The 15,695-nt window shown below is 48.4% G+C and overlaps 1 protein-coding gene across 2 annotated transcripts in view; it reads left to right on the top strand.

Annotated features, from left to right (window-relative positions):
- TNR (tenascin R) overlaps positions 1 to 12,377 on the top strand; it is a 28,876-nt gene extending 16,499 nt beyond the window's left edge. The window contains exons 9-21 of one of the 2 annotated variants that reach the window (XM_041420189.1): positions 83 to 346; positions 970 to 1,239; positions 1,350 to 1,469; positions 1,977 to 2,120; positions 2,762 to 2,881; positions 3,138 to 3,275; positions 3,904 to 4,034; positions 5,011 to 5,143; positions 8,156 to 8,307; positions 9,237 to 9,333; positions 10,092 to 10,253; positions 11,681 to 11,844; positions 12,258 to 12,377. In XM_041420189.1, coding sequence (XP_041276123.1) covers positions 83 to 346; positions 970 to 1,239; positions 1,350 to 1,469; positions 1,977 to 2,120; positions 2,762 to 2,881; positions 3,138 to 3,275; positions 3,904 to 4,034; positions 5,011 to 5,143; positions 8,156 to 8,307; positions 9,237 to 9,333; positions 10,092 to 10,253; positions 11,681 to 11,844; positions 12,258 to 12,377 — 2,015 coding nt within the window. Of the gene's footprint in view, positions 1 to 82; positions 347 to 969; positions 1,240 to 1,349; positions 1,470 to 1,976; positions 2,121 to 2,761; positions 2,882 to 3,131; positions 3,276 to 3,903; positions 4,035 to 5,010; positions 5,144 to 8,155; positions 8,308 to 9,236; positions 9,334 to 10,091; positions 10,254 to 11,680; positions 11,845 to 12,257 lie in introns of both variants that reach the window. The other variant, XM_041420188.1, reaches the window with a different exon arrangement.
- The last annotated feature ends 3,318 nt before the right edge of the window (positions 12,378 to 15,695 follow it).

The following is a 15,695-nucleotide window of genomic DNA, read 5'->3' as shown; positions in this document are numbered from 1 at the left end:
ACAGCTGGCTGCTATGGCTCAGATGCCCCCATAGGACAGTGTGTGCATGGGGACAAAGCTCTGCCCCAACCCTCTTCCACAGAGCTTGACAGCCCCCGGGACCTCCTGGTGACAGCCTCCACTGAGACATCCATCTCACTGGCTTGGACCAAAGCCACAGGTCCCATCGACCACTACCGCATCACCTTCACCCCTGCCTCAGGAATGGCCTCTGAAGTGACAGTGTCCAGGGATGAGTCTCAGCTCACCCTCTCGGAGCTGGAGCCCGGGACAGAGTACACCATCTCTATCATTGCTGAGAGGGGACGGCAGCAGAGCCTGGAGGCCACTGTGGATGCCTTCACAGGTAGAGAAACACAAGCTGGGATGGGGGCAAGGGTACAGACCTTGTTGGCATCTCTGCCAGCCCACTGCATCCCTGGCACCAAAACCCGTGAGGTGGTGATGGGGATGAGGGCTGGGGTCAATGTATCCACACAGGAGCAGTTGACCTCAAAAGGAGGATGGCCCTACCCATATGGTGGCACAATCCCTTTGGACAGAAGCACTGAACACACTTGCTTTGCTGGACAACACAGAATTGGGGAAAACAGACAGCCCTCTGCTGTCCTCTGTGGTCAGGGTGCCCATAAGAAGAAGAAGTGAAGCCTTGGGGGACCTCAAAAGGACCTCTGGCTGAAAAGTGTGCAGTCATGAAGTGCAGACAACATATACCATCTGCAGTGGGACAGTTCCATCACCCACTGTATGGGTCTGGGATGGAGGATGTTTGCAGGTGGAGCTGAGAGAAGCACCATTTTTCCCCTCCTGGTTCTGCCTGTTGATCCCAGCAGAGTTTCAGATCAATGGAGAGCCCAGACCTTCAGCTTTGCCACCTCTTTTAAGTATTTCCCATTCAAGCACTGGGAAAAATGCAGAGGTAAGGATCTGCAGATGGTTGGGGTTGCATCTCTCCTCTCCATCTTCCAGGTGTTCGGCCCATCTCACAGCTGCACTTCTCCCAGCTGACATCCTCCAGTGTGAACGTCACATGGAGTGACCCATCCCCACCAGCAGACCGCCTCATCCTCACCTACAGCCCCCGGGATGAGGAGGAGGAGGCACAGCAGGTCACACTGGATGGCACCCGCAGGCACACCAGCCTGACGGGCTTGCAGCCCTCCACCGAGTACCTGGTGTCACTGGTGGCCGTGCACGGCACCATCAGCTCTGAGCCCGTCGTGGGCTCCATCACAACAGGTACCACGGGACACCCCCCACCAGGCACGGGACAGCACCGGGGAGGGCAGGCAGGGGCACGGGGAGTGGACCTGCCTCCCACAGCTTTTCTTTGTGCTCCGTCTCACCAGGGATTGATGCACCAAAGGACCTCAGGGTGGGCAATGTCACCCAGGAGTCCATGATGGTCTACTGGAGTGCTCCCATCGCTGCCTTTGACCACTACAGGATATCCTACCGTGCTGCCGAAGGTAACGGGCCAGAGCACTCCTGTTCATGCCCTGAGCTCACAGCTGCCAGCCCTCCCTCCATCCGCTGGCCCAAGCAAGCCACTGGGTCATCCTCGCCCAGGCAGCATCTCAGTGCCTTGGGCAAAATGACGATAACTGGGATTTGCTCCAGGGCAGAGGATGGGGTGACTGGGATGAGGATGAGAAGGGACCACTGCAGCCAGCTGGGCACAGAGGGACACACAGAATGGCCCCCAGCAGTGTGCCCTCCCCAGAAATGGTTAAATTCAGGGCTCAATCCTGAAATCCCAGCTCCCTCATCTGCTTCACCTACCTCAGCTCCCTTGGCCCTAGTTTTGTCAGTGATGCTGGAAAGGCCAGACCAGCAGAGTGATGGGCACACAGGAGTTGCACCTGCAGGCACGAAACCCAGTTACCTCCAGTGTCTTGTGGAACCTCCCAAGCCCCTCCTGAGCCCCAGGGATGGGGCCAGCCGTGATGTCAAAGATCTTGGCTCCATCTCTGCAGGAAGGACGGACAGCATGACCATCTCCAGGGATGCCACCGAGTACACCCTCCAGGACCTGCAGCCTGCCACCAAGTATGAGATCGAGGTGAAGAGCGTGCGGGGCCGGGAGGAGAGTGAGCTGGCCTCCATCACTGCTTACACAGGTGGGAAGGAGCTCTTGGTGGGCAGGGAACAACCAAACAGTGTCAGGTCCAGCCCTGCCCAGGGCTGGCAGTCCCTGCTTGCACTTATACTCAGGTGACTGAGAGCAAGCTGGACCTCACACCAGCTGGATGCAAGCTGGAGATGATAAGCAGGGCTCACAAGGGCTCAGTGTGAGCTTTTGAAGTATGTCTCAGCAAACTTTATCCCAAGTATGCATGGGTAGTCATGGGTAAAAGTGATAAACTTGTGTACCAGGCACAGCAAAGCCAGAAACATGATGCTGGGCAATCATGACAACCTTTCCCAAACAGAGTACAAATTTCCAGAAATAATCCCTAGGGAAGCCCTGTCACAAACAGCATCTGCTGCAAGAATAAAACCTTCTGCTATCCCCAGACTCCTCAAAGCCTAAAGAAAACCCCTAACAAGCCAGACTGGGCATTTAGAAAAGAGTAGAAGAGCAGCCAAAAACACAAGCTACGACATCTCTGCATTCTAGCTTGGGCAGCACTAACTCCTGTGCAGGCACATGTGTCTGGGCAGCAGGGTAGGACACCGAGCAATATGCCACAAGAAGCCCTCCCAGTTCATAGTCCAGTCTCCTAATGCCTCTGACTCTCTGGATCACTCTCCCATGCAGCCATGGATGTCCCCCTGGGGGTCACGGCCACCAACATCACTCCCACCGAGGCGCTGCTGCAGTGGAACCCGCCGCTGTCGGAGGTGGAAAGCTACGTCCTCATCCTTACCCGCCGTGCAGGTACACCAGGGCTCTGTCTCAGCTCACCTCCACCTCTCTCCCATCCCAAAGCCCAGGGCTCAGTGGGTGCCCTTCACAGAGGGAGAAGGGGAGGAGCCTTGCCTTGGGTTTTTATAGGGATTGTGGGAAAATTACCCTTCAGACTGAACAGCACCACTACAGCTCAGCTGCTGCACAGGTCATATCCAGAGACACATTTTGGAGAATCGCCCAGAATATCTACCCTAACTCATCCCTTTTTTCCTTACAGTTGCAGGAGAAACAATTCTCGTGGATGGAGACAGCCAGGAGTACCAGCTGACCAACCTGCTGCCCAGTACCACCTACACAGTTTCTATGTATGCCACCAGCGGGCCTCTCACCAGCCAGACCGTCAGCACCAACTTCACCACTCGTACGTACAACCACTTCCCTCACTCCTCATCCCTAGCCATGCACTCACCCCAGGAAAAGCAGCCAGCAAGGCTGAGCCAAAGCCCTTGTTACATAGCTCTTGTGGGTGTAGAGTTAGTCACGTGCCAAAAGGACACTAATACCAATCCCAAATACCAGTGCAGGGCACAACACAAGAACACAATTTTAATCAACCAGCATCAACCATTATTTTCACTCTTTCATCATCCATCCATCCATCCATCCCTCCCTCCCTTTCTTTTGGTGATTTCCCCTGGCTGTGGCTTCCTGAGCAGACCCCTGACTAGGTCTGGTTTTTTGCCCAAGGCCATTGTCCAGAAGAACACAACAACCCGTTTTGCTTGACAGGTCCCATAGCGCATGAATTTCACAGCTGTGACCCTTAAGGTGGCACACACATAGAAAAGGACTTCTAGAGGGTTTGCAGAGCTCTGTTCAAGGGAACATCTGGGGATGGTGATGAGGTCTTGGAACTGAGGGTGAGGATGGACTTTGGGCTGTAGCTCAGTGCTGCAAGGCTGAATCTCGGTGTACTGAGCTGGGAAGCAAGGTTGAGGTGGTGGTGTGTGAGAAATTGCACTTCCCTGTGTCCCTATCCACTCTTGCAGTTTTGGATCCTCCAACCAATCTGACAGCCAGCGAAGTCACCCGACGGAGTGCCCTGCTGTCCTGGGTTCCTCCCGTGGGAGAGATCGAGAACTATGTCATGACCTACAGGTCCACCGATGGCAGCCGGAAGGTGAGCGAGCCCTCACACCAAAGAGCCTCATTCAGTCAGGGAATAATAAGACCGTGTTAAAATAAGCAGGAGAAGCCAAACAAAGCAAAAGAATGATGCTCAGTGGCTCAGGGAGGCCAGAAGGACAGACACTAGTTCCTGCTAAGCAGGATGATATGAAAAAGCAAGAAGAGATTGCCTAATGTAAAATGTTGATGCACACCTACTGGTCTGGGCATAGAGGGGTTACCTGGAAAGATTGGAGGAACAGGGGCAATTCTCAGCTTGTGAAACACATGCAAGCTGAGGCAGGAGAATATTATTCTGCAGAGATGCTAAAAAGGCCATTTGCCCTTCCTGTAAAAAGGAAGATAGGCACAGACAGGTAATTAATTCTGCAATACAATACATTTGATTATTTAATGAGTGTGTCCACATCTGCTGTCTGAAGGAGCTGCAACAAACACTATCAGAAATACATCATGGCAAACAGTTTGATTTCCTTTGCCGGTGTGATTGGCTTGCAGCAGCCAGAGGATAATAGCTTTGCAAAAGGGGTCTGATAATGCTGTGTGACACTGGCCAACAGCCAGAAAAATTAACATGACAGGAATCAAGGGAGTCAAAACTGGCTGATAACCAGGTTTGGCCAGCTCAATTTCTTGCACTGTTTGGGCAATCAGTCACATCTTGTACTGAAGGCACGCAGGTCCCAACAGACCCAGCTGACAGAGGACACAGACTGCAAACATTTAAATCTGTCTCCAAACCAGGTTGCTTTCCCTCGCCCAAACCATTCTGAAATGTTGGCTATATTGGCTGATCTCACGTTCACTCAGTCCAGGCGTCTAAGCAGTCATGCAATGCTCCTCAGCCAGGCTCCAAGGGCTGCAGTAGTTTGTGGCTTCCCTTCCCTCCTCACTTGCTCTTTAGGCTCCCCATTGCTTTTCTCATCTGTTGCTCTTGGTGTCTACCTCCTTCTGGGACCCATGTACAGGAGCTGATTGTGGATGCTGAGGACACGTGGATCCGTCTGGAGGGGCTTTCTGAGACCACGGAGTACACAGTGCACCTGCAAGCTGCCCAGAACGCCATGCGGAGCGGCCTCATCTCAACCACCTTCACCACAGGTGAGGACTCACACTGCATGCACCCACACAGCTGGAGCCTGGCCCACGGCTCATGATGGTAGGAATGGACTGCTCCTAGGGACTTTCCCTCCTCAGGCAGCATTCCTTCATGATCCACAGAGGGGTACTTACAATGCCGCGACCCACGGCAGTTAATGGCTGAAGGATCTATGATTTAAACACAAGACCCAGACCAGGACAAAGGGATTTGAGCTTCAGACCAGGAACCATCTGCCAGGCCCTTTGCCTTGCCCATGTCCATCCTCAAGTGCATAAACAGAGGAAAAAACACCCACTAAAATCAGCAACATATATCAACAGGAATGCCGCTGGGAGAGGACCCAGCCAGTGTCTCCATGCTGTGGGCATGATCTGATTGCTCACAAATATCAAAGAATCAGAATACTTTGGGTTGGAAAGAATCTTTAAAGGTCATCTAGTTCAATCCCCCTGCAGCGAGCAGGGTCATCTTCAACTTGATCAGGTTGCTCAGAGCCCTGTTGAATTTGACCTTGAAAGTTTTCAAGGTCAAATTGAAAACTTTCAAGGTCAAGTTGGGGTATCCCTGGAAATATCAAGCAGGTGCATCTCCACCACCACTAGTGGAGTCACAGCAGAGCCAGCACTTTATGTAATTCCATTATTCCTCCCCACTCTCATTCCAGAGCATTCACTATCCACTAAGGCACTAAAGTAATGGGAATGGTTTTGTTTTGAAATCCACAGTCACCACGACCCTCACAGAAAGAACACTTACTCTTTCAAGAATGAAGCTTGCATGAGAATGTCACCATTGCTCCCATCCTCTGCAACCATTTATAATAGAAGTTATACAAAGCAAATTGTCCCTCATCCTGTTTGAAAAGCGTGGCTAGGCCAGGGCACTTAGAGACAGAATGCATCTTCTTCAGGGCTGAATACAGTCATGTTTTTCCTGGGCCTCAACTGCACTGAGAAGTCTCCAGATGATGTCCACCAAAATTCCTCCCATCTGTGCTGCCAGTTTAATTCTCAAATTAGGAGAATTTTCTTTGAATCTGCTGTGGATACACGTACCCATCTCAGTTACATGCAATGGTCTCTTCACCTGCTTTTAAGAGATAACAGAAACTATTTACATCAACAAAAAAAAGAAATTACTTCTCTAATACATCTACAAAACATGCTTTCCTGTTGTTCTTGCCTCTTACACATGTGCATAAATGCAGTAAATTTCAGGCAGGTGATAGAAGAAGACAGGTAATCTTTAAGGCTGCTTGGGAGTCAGGGATGAAGCTGCATGGGGGTGACTTCTCAGGTGGGATAAAGCAGCAGAAACCCCCTTATGTCAGGCAAGAAGAGCACCTTTCCCATCAAACAGAAGCGTCAGACCTCAGCAACATGAGTTCCCATTGTCAGCTGATGGAGCATCAAACACACTTAACTTGCTTTGAAGATGAAGATAGGCATTGGCAACAAGTCAGTTTCTCCCCACTTGCCCCAATATTGATGAGACAGAAGCAAGCAGGAGCTATCACCAAGGCAATGCAATCCATGGACAGCATCTCTCATCAAAGCATCCAGATCTGCAATTCAGTTTACTCTGGCAATGCATCAAGGCAATTTGCAGAGAAAAGGACTTGTCTTTAAGGACAAAAATAAAAAAAAAGGTAAAGAAAGTCACCCAGGCTTAATTTAAATTGTTTTGCTTCCTTCTGCTTAAAGTACACATCCCGGGGTTCTTCTATTCCCCCTAACATATTAATAGCTCAGCCTCTTTTGTTTCATGTTTGCATAAGGTTCTTGGGGAATTGTATACAGATGAGACAAAAGGAAGAAACAGATACAGTATTTATAATTTATAGTGGTTTGAAATGTCTTTCAAGGTCTCCTTGGCTCTTAAAGACATGAATACAAATTAAGAAACAAGCAACTCCACAGAGCTCAGGGGAGCCCAAAGTGGTGTTGTTGAAGAAGTTTTCATTGTTGGATACTATAAAATACTAACAATGTCTCACCAGGCTGTGCTACAGACCATGAAGGTGGGGAGAAAAAAATAGAGGAACTTTTCATTTGGACACAGCAATGACTTTCAAGTCTTCACGTCACAAGGTGGGGGGAATACACCCACGTGGGAAGCAACAGACAAGGGTTGTGCCTTGGTCCTGTGGGGCACTACACAACTGTGATGGACACACAGAGCACAGATCTGAAGGTCCCTCGCACCTTCTCAGTTTGTTACAGAGACATCCTTGAAAACCATGCCACATTGCCAGCTCTGCACTCATTTATTCCATCATCCAAACGTAGCAACACCAAAGAAAAAGATGTATTTCCCTCTTCTGTCTTAAATTAAAAAAAAAAAATAAAAAATGTTCCCAGAGTTGATATTCCAATGCTGCCAGAATAATTGTCATAATTAAGACTCTCCTAAACTCTGACCACAAAATAAGATTCTTCCTCCTTAGAGAACACCTGTAGCACAGTCACACAGCCCATGCTACCTACCTCTGGCATCTCACACAGCCTCATTCCTGCTCAGCTTGCAAGTGACAATTAGCTCAGCATAAATCCACCATCATTTCCAAGGGCATGGAGAATCAGGAGAATCCCCCTGGAATGAGTACTGTTATAAAACTTGATTAGAGCTGGCAGTCCTGAGAGGAGAACAGGTTTTTGGTATTTTCACAGCTGTCTAAATATGCTGGTGACAGCTTAAACCCCAGGGTTTCAGACACAGTGCAGAAAGATGGTCCAAGAAGTGACATCCCTCATCATTCATTGTGACGTTACCATGCACCCTTCCAGTATAAGGCATATGGAAGAATAATTAATATATGCACACTTTTTTTTTCCAGTAAGTCCTCTGAGGTCGACGGCAGATATAAAGTCTCACCGCCTCGTGGAATTACTTGGAATGCAGAAGCCAAGACAGACTTTTCCTGTATTGTAACTAGTGGAGCCTGAAGCATGGGGAAAAGATGTCTCTTTGCATGAATTTTACCTTTTTTTTTTTTAAATGTTACTTTTCAGGAGGACGTGTGTTTGCTAACCCTCAGGACTGTGCCCAGCACCTGATGAACGGAGACACGCTGAGCGGGGTCTACACCATCTCCATCAACGGGGACCTCAGCCAGCGGGTGCCCGTGTACTGCGACATGACCACTGATGGAGGTGGCTGGATTGTGAGTATCCATGTGGCATGTTGTCCCCACCACAAAGTAACTGAGCCCCTACCAGCAAAGCACGGGAATGACAGCAGGCTCAGCATCGCACGCTTCGTTTCGCACGCCGCAGGGAATGGCCCACGCTCCGGTAATAATAGTTACACTTGGAGAAATGCCCTTTGATTTATTTGGCATGTTTGCAGTGCTTCTGGAGAGCAAAATCTGTGAGTGAAGCTGATTTATTGTTCTAGAAATGAAATTAATGGCTGGTAGGTTTCACGGGGAATGATTCACACTGCCTGCAGAAGGAGGGTGTCAGGCCTCACCCCAATTGAGTCTGCACAGGAGAACTTTAGAAACAAATGCCTGTTTGGCTTTTGAGCTGCACAAACACTGCCTGTCTTGACGTAGATGGACTGACAGTGTAAGTAAATAATGCCACGGTGCTTTGATCTTATTCATGTCAAACTCTTACTTACACACATTACACAAAACCCTGCTAGATGTATAGTCAAAATCAAAAAAAAAAAAAAAAAAAACAAAACGGGCTTCCTCAAATGCTGATTTCTAGCCAGTAAATTTCCCTCTCACTCTGCTTCAGAGCATCTCCTTGGATGCCACAGAAACACCCAGCTCAAAGCAGAATTACATGCTAGAAAACCAGAGGAACCATGAATTAGTTAAGGCAGAAACCTCAAAGGCCAAATCCTTCCTATTCTACCATTAATTTGCTTTGGACATTATCTGCTATCTCTTTGTTTCTACACCTGCACATGAATTAATTGCATGCCCGCAATTAATACTAACTGTATGGGCATTGCAATTTTCTCCCCTGAAAGGCACAGTGGAAAGAAAAATTATTATCTTTACCTTGCGTGTCCAAAGCCTGGCAAAGCTGTTTCTCATTTCCATCACTGTGATTTTCCCCTGGTCTTCCTCCACATCAGGTCTTCCAGCGGCGGCAGAACGGGCTGACCGATTTCTTCCGGAAATGGGCAGATTACCGGGTTGGCTTTGGAAACTTGGAGGATGAGTTTTGGCTGGGTATGACCTTCCCTGATTGCCTTTCACTGATGTGTCAAACCTAAGTTCCATAAGCACTGTGTCAGCTGTTGGCTCCTTGCCCTTCACCACATTCCTCTACCTTCTCCCTCAGACAGTTTTCCTTCTGTTCATTCCCTGCCCTTCACTTTAGGAGCTCATGCAGAGGCACACCACATAAAGGCACACTGTGAAGGTTAACAGCTCCCTAGTTTGTTCTCTCTAGGAGAGAAGAGGGGTATGTATGCTGTCAGTTTTCATGGACCAAAACCCATCATTGTCCACTGGATGACCACAGGTTCCACTGGTGGCCAGAAAGTCAGCTGTCCAATGAAAGCAGGAAAGGAGGGAGTGGGAGACAGCACAGCTCTGAAATTGAGTGTGCTCCTCCAAAACCTGAACATGAGCCAAAGGCACCTGCAGCATAAACACACTCTGGCTTGTATCGAGCTTAACAACAACATAAGTAGCACCAGGGCTCAACAGCTGAATGTTCCAAGCTCCAGCAGCACGAAGAAATCTGAAGCTGGGCCTTGAACCTACCACTCATAGACACAGGGAAGTGAAGCTCGAGTGGGGACAGAGAGCTCAGACCCCAGCAGTGCCAGGAGGTACACATACTCGCCACAAGTGCTGCTGCTCTTTGATTCCTCTCCTTGCTCTCATTTCCCACTGCTGTTTTATTTGCCTAGAGCTTTCCTTGTTTGTTCACGGAGTGGATCCGGCCCCAGGCCTCACTGGGTGTTTCACTGTCTCGACAGGCTTGGACAACATCCACAAGATCACATCCCAAGGGCGCTACGAGCTGCGAATAGACATGAGGGATGGTCAGGAGGCAGCGTACGCCTACTATGACAAGTTCTCCATTGGCGACTCCCGGAGCCTCTACAAACTGCGGATTGGGGACTACAATGGCACTTCAGGTACAGCCTCAGTGCTAGCAAGGGTCCTGGGAAATCCTGTGACTGGTTGGACTGATTTCCAAGGTAAAGGAAATCCCAACATGAAAACCCATAGTCCTTTCTGCCTTCCTGCAGTCCATCATTTAAACCAGGCTGATAAATCCCACTAAGGACACAGGATTTTCCATTGGGGATTAGATATTTAATATCAGAGACATTGCTGTTCGAATAACCAGGTCAACCATCAGAGGTGTCATCTCACTTGGCAACAGCCACAGCTGGCTATTGATGTCGTGCTGGAGGCTGTATTTATTGCCTTTCCACAGCTATGGAAAAATCTGAAATCCTCTGAGTCGTTTCCTCACGTAAAGGCCAAACACTGCCCACTTTTGCAAGGACACTGTCACACCTGCTTACCTGGTTGATTCAGAGGAGTTAGAGTTGCCCATCAGAAGAGAGTGGGTGCTAGAGGGAGGGCACAGGGGATCTCTTCCTCAAGAAGGGAGAAGGGGTACAACTGTAGCCCCTTCATCTGGGATAGACATGCAGAGTGCAAGCCCCCATGATGGAATTTCCACCATGTACTAGGTGGAACCCCACAACATACCCAAGATGCAGGAATTTCCCTATTCAATACCAGTTAGTTGCCACTGGAAGAGAGGTGAGAGGAATCTTGATGGTGTGCAACAAGCACTTGCTCTAACCTCAAATCCCAGGGCACAAAGCACCCAACCTACTGCCAAGGATGGCAGTAATAGTCCCTCCATGGCTGGATCGCACACAGCCAGCATGGGTCCACTTCATATGTCCTTAGGGATTACCAAGGAGCATATTTATGTCTCCTGTAAATACATCACTCAATTCACCATATTTTACTCTGGCTTTTCTTTCACAAAAAAAAAAACAGCTGCCTAGTTACCCAGTATCAAGTTAGAGGTTTTGGTGGAGTAAGACATCACACACCTTCCAAAAAGCTTCTTTTCCTTATCCAAAGAGAGAAAAGGTGGCCAAGCATCTTGGTTCAAGTGATGAATGTCTGGTCTCCTTTGAGAGAAAAAGCTCCCTTTGACTAACAGGAAAGAAGGAGGCTGAAAGCATCCTGAAGTTATATAGCAGAGCCAAGCCTTGGGAAGTCAGGGATGCCAAAATTTGGGATTGAATTATTTTCTGAAACACTGCAATTCAGATCCAAACACATATCCAAGCACTTCGTCTGACAAAGCCAAGAAGTCTCTAGGATTTGCTACAGTCTGCACTGATCCTAAACAGACAGCAGAGGACCTCAGATGAGCCAGTTGTGAACAATTCCAGTTAACATTATCCCCAGACTGCCAGCTGTTAGTGCCATTGATTGGAATGGTTACCACAAACCCAGAATATCCCAATTTCCTTGTGAAAAGACCAGATACCTCAGACTCCATCACCTTTAACGGCACCTCTTTCCACAGGAGACTCCCTCACCTATCACCAGGGACGCCCCTTCTCCACCAAGGACAGGGACAACGACGTTGCTGTGACCAACTGTGCCATGTCCTACAAAGGGGCCTGGTGGTACAAGAACTGCCACCGCACCAACCTCAACGGCAAGTACGGCGAGTCCCGGCACAGTCAGGTAAGGGCACAGCTGGGTCAAAGCCTCTGGAATTTCTTCCAGGGGGACATGTCAGCAAGCCTTGGGGGTGGTCTGATTGGTGCACCAGGGTCAGAACTGGTGGCATCAGCCCACACCAGCTGGAGCAAAGGGAGCCACCTTCAAGCCAACTAGGCTTTGTGCCTCACACATGCTGCCATAGTCATTTGCTGTAGTGTGTTAGATTTAAAAAATTATCTACATGAAATTTGATCAGCCTTTTAGCAGTGGGAAAAAACCAATCAAGCTATAGAAGCAGGGGAGCTGCGTGCTCCTGCTATAGCAAGTTTTCCTTTTGGCTCCTCTACACCAATCAACTTTGTTTCCTTCCTCTCCCACTCTAGTTTCGTGTTAGGGCCTTTTCTTACCCTCTGCCTTTCTCTCCCTCCTGCCAGGGGATTAACTGGTACCATTGGAAAGGCCACGAGTTCTCCATCCCCTTTGTGGAAATGAAGATGCGACCTTACAACCACCGTAACATCTCTGGGAGGAAGAGACGGTCCCTACAGCTCTGAGCCAGCTGAACCCCTCCTGCCTCCCACCACCTGACCTTTTCTGTCATTTGTTTGTATTTTATAATATGAAAAGGGAAAAAAAAAATTACTACTCGTCTGAGATAGCAAGCTGCCCCTCACAAGTCCTGGAGGGAACCATGGCACAAGGAAATGCCATGGGAAAGGAAAGACCTCATTGCTTTGCATCTGTCCCAGAGAAATACCAAATTTCCAGTCTCCCTATCCCAATACTCTGGCCCTTAACATGAGAAGAAAGAGAAAGAGACAGATTTTTTGATATTTTTTTAAAAGACATAGAAATCCCCAGCAAACCCTGTTAGAAATGTTTGTCACAGGGCTTGTGGCAGAAACTTTCCCCACAGGTACCTTGGTGTGGCCATTTCCAGCCCAGTCATGGCCAGGCATGCCTGTCCCCTCCCGACTTCCCTGTCCCCTCCTGGCAGGGAGGTCCCAAGCTTCATGCCATCCTGTAGACACCAACCCTTCCAGCAGGCAGAGGCCCATCTCTCCCCTGTGTGCAGGCTCTGGACACATGGGGACTAAGTGAGGATGAGCAAAGGCTCTTTCCATCCTCAGTTTTCACAGGAGGGCTTGGCAAATATCTGCATACATAGGCAAACTCCAGAGAGTACACAGCTCCTGTGCTGGTCCCACCACAAAGTCATCCTCGTGTGCATGAGGTGTATGGGAATAAGAACTACTCCACCAGCCCCAGCCTTCATTATCCACTCCTCCAGGCTGAACACAGCCCATTCCAGGTCCATGATATCTGCCTGGGTTATGCTGATGGAAAAGAAAGGACTTAAATTAGAAGACTTGGGAGAAAAATCCCTACTTGTAGTCCTGAAATCTAGGACCCATTTCCTCTGTTATTTCTACATTCCATCATGCTCTCTCTCTCACTGAGGTCACTGGTCCCAAACCAAAGAGTCTCAGAGGAGGAGCAGCAATAAAAAGATATCACACAACTGCAGCCCAGCCTGAAGCCAGCAGCTGTCACAGCTCAGGTGCTCCTGCTCATGGCCCTCCACGCACACAGGGAATTATGGCAATGCAGCTAAGGCAAGAGAAGTGCAAGCTGAGGAATGCCCATGTCCTTCCTTCTCCTACACCATCCCTCTTCAATGCCATCACAAGAGGGACACAAATCTCAGTGCCTTGGAATTGCCAGCTCTCTAACAGGAAATCAAGTTTCCCCTCCTGGAAGGGATTCCATTCAGATTTTGGAGTGCTTCAAGGCCCTTGGAAGAATTAAGGAGTTCGCTCTTCCCACCCTTAGCTTCTCCTGTCTCAAGGAAGATGGGCCCTTTGGATAGCTCTCTCTGTGCCCTGTTGTTATTGTCCCCACCTCCACCCAGCCCAAATGACCACCGTGCTTGTCACTCCTCTCCAAGGACTCCAATCAATGCTGGGCATTGTCACTGGCCTGGTCTCCAAGAAGGAACTCATCCCTGCATCCAAGGACAATGCAGCTCATCACTGGATTTGCAGCCAAAGGAACATTACAAATGCTAAACACTGCTATCTGGTTTTATCACACTGAAGCTGCTTTGTCTCAAAAACAAATGTTGCATCTTTCAGATGGCATCATAAAGGCATTTGTGCAGTAGCTTATAATTCAGGCCAGTGTATCTTTTACGGTCACACTCCTTAATGTTCTGACGTTATTCATGATGGCTGCAGAGCTGAAGAAGAGCATTAAATAGGAAACACAACCTCCTTTTCCATGCCACATACTGGCACATGAAATCACAGCCAACACCGAGGTCAAGATTAGATACAGGGCCCAGTCCTTCAGTTTACAAGCTGATCTGGAGAAAGGATGCTCAGTAACATCTCATAGGTAAATGAAATGTCCCTTCTTACTTCCCCTTGGCATCAAATCAGGCAACAAGTCAACCAGTTGAGGAACAGGTGAGTCAGAGGCTGAAGATGTTGGGACCTCTTGCAGGACATGGCTGCTGTCACAAGATGGTGGCATGTCACTCCTCCTGAGCACCCAACCCTGCTTTAAGACCCAAAAGCCAACAAAAAGCAGCAAATTGAACCAATTAAACCTAAGAAGACTTTTAGTAGGCCAGCGGAGTAAATTTTTCTCCATCCATCAAGAATTTGTAGGAAGAACTATCCCAACAAAAGCTGTAATGGAGCAGTGGTTATAACCAGCAGAGATTGGCAGGGGCTGGTGCTGTTTTCTTACCTACCCAGGTGAAAGGAAGAGATGTCAGTGGAAACATACACTTATCATTCACAGTCAAGTGAAAGGCAAGAAACCTCTCTTTTCAAAAGTAAATCTCAAGCAGAAAGTTTGAAAAAAAAAAAAAAAAAACCAAAAAAAACACCAAACGCTTGCCAAGCTTTTTCTAGGAGGTTCAAAAGAATATCCTCAAAAAGGCTAATTATTCTCTAAAGAGGTTTACTGCTGACATATATCTCTCCCTCCCTCCTCATGTCTGGCATCCTTTGTACAAGTCCTGTAACCAGGATGAGTCAGCCCAGTTCACACAACTGCACAGTCAGGTATGAAATTGGACAATGTCCAATCTTTCAGTGCTATTATACATCAGTGCTGGCCCCTGACCTTTGATGGGATACCAGGATATCCTTTCCATGGCATTGGTGAAAGACAGTTGCTACAATCTTTTAAAGGAAAGATTTCTACACATCATGGTTTTCTCCTGGTGATAACCCAACCTAAGCCCAGGCACAAGAACTAGCAATGACGACCCAGACATTTGGGCCATTGTCCCTTGTTCACATATAAACAAGATAAATTTCCCAGAAAGTTATTTTTCTACATTGTCTTTTTTTTTTTTTTTTTTTTTTTTTTTTTTTTTTTTTTTGGACAAAGCTCTTGCCAGCAGTTTCAAGCAAATTTGTTCTTAATGTTGATGCTACAGAAGGCTCCATGATTAAGTAGTTTCTTCTCACCCTGCATCACTGAATGGTTCATTCTCCAGCTAGACCAGGTTTGGCCCTGAAATTCCCAGAAACCAAGCCTGGATCTGGTGCAGTGCTCATCTTGAGGGACCTTGGCTTCAGCATGTGAACTACCACTGGGCTCTGGTGGCTCCACTGCCATGCTGGGTTTGGGTGGCTCAGGCTTGTTCCAGAGCCCAAAAAGGAGCATGAGGCTGTTACCCAAAGCACACTATCCACTGCGAGATGCCATTTTGTGTAACAGGAAGCAGCACATCAAATCCTTCACACAGCAGAACACCATGTGTGCCCATGACCCTTGCAGCCTTTCAAAGCCATCTCTTATTTTTAACTCCAAAATCCTAGAGGGAAACACAAAGGGACTTTCATCTCTTGCCC

The sequence above is a fragment of the Onychostruthus taczanowskii genome, unplaced genomic scaffold (assembly GCF_017590055.1).
Source record: "Onychostruthus taczanowskii isolate IOZ18803 unplaced genomic scaffold, ASM1759005v1 scaffold63, whole genome shotgun sequence".
Classification (NCBI taxonomy): Eukaryota; Metazoa; Chordata; class Aves; order Passeriformes; family Passeridae; genus Onychostruthus; species Onychostruthus taczanowskii.
The sequence above is the reverse complement of the archived record's forward strand: the minus strand, read 5'-3'. Positions and strand labels throughout refer to the sequence as shown.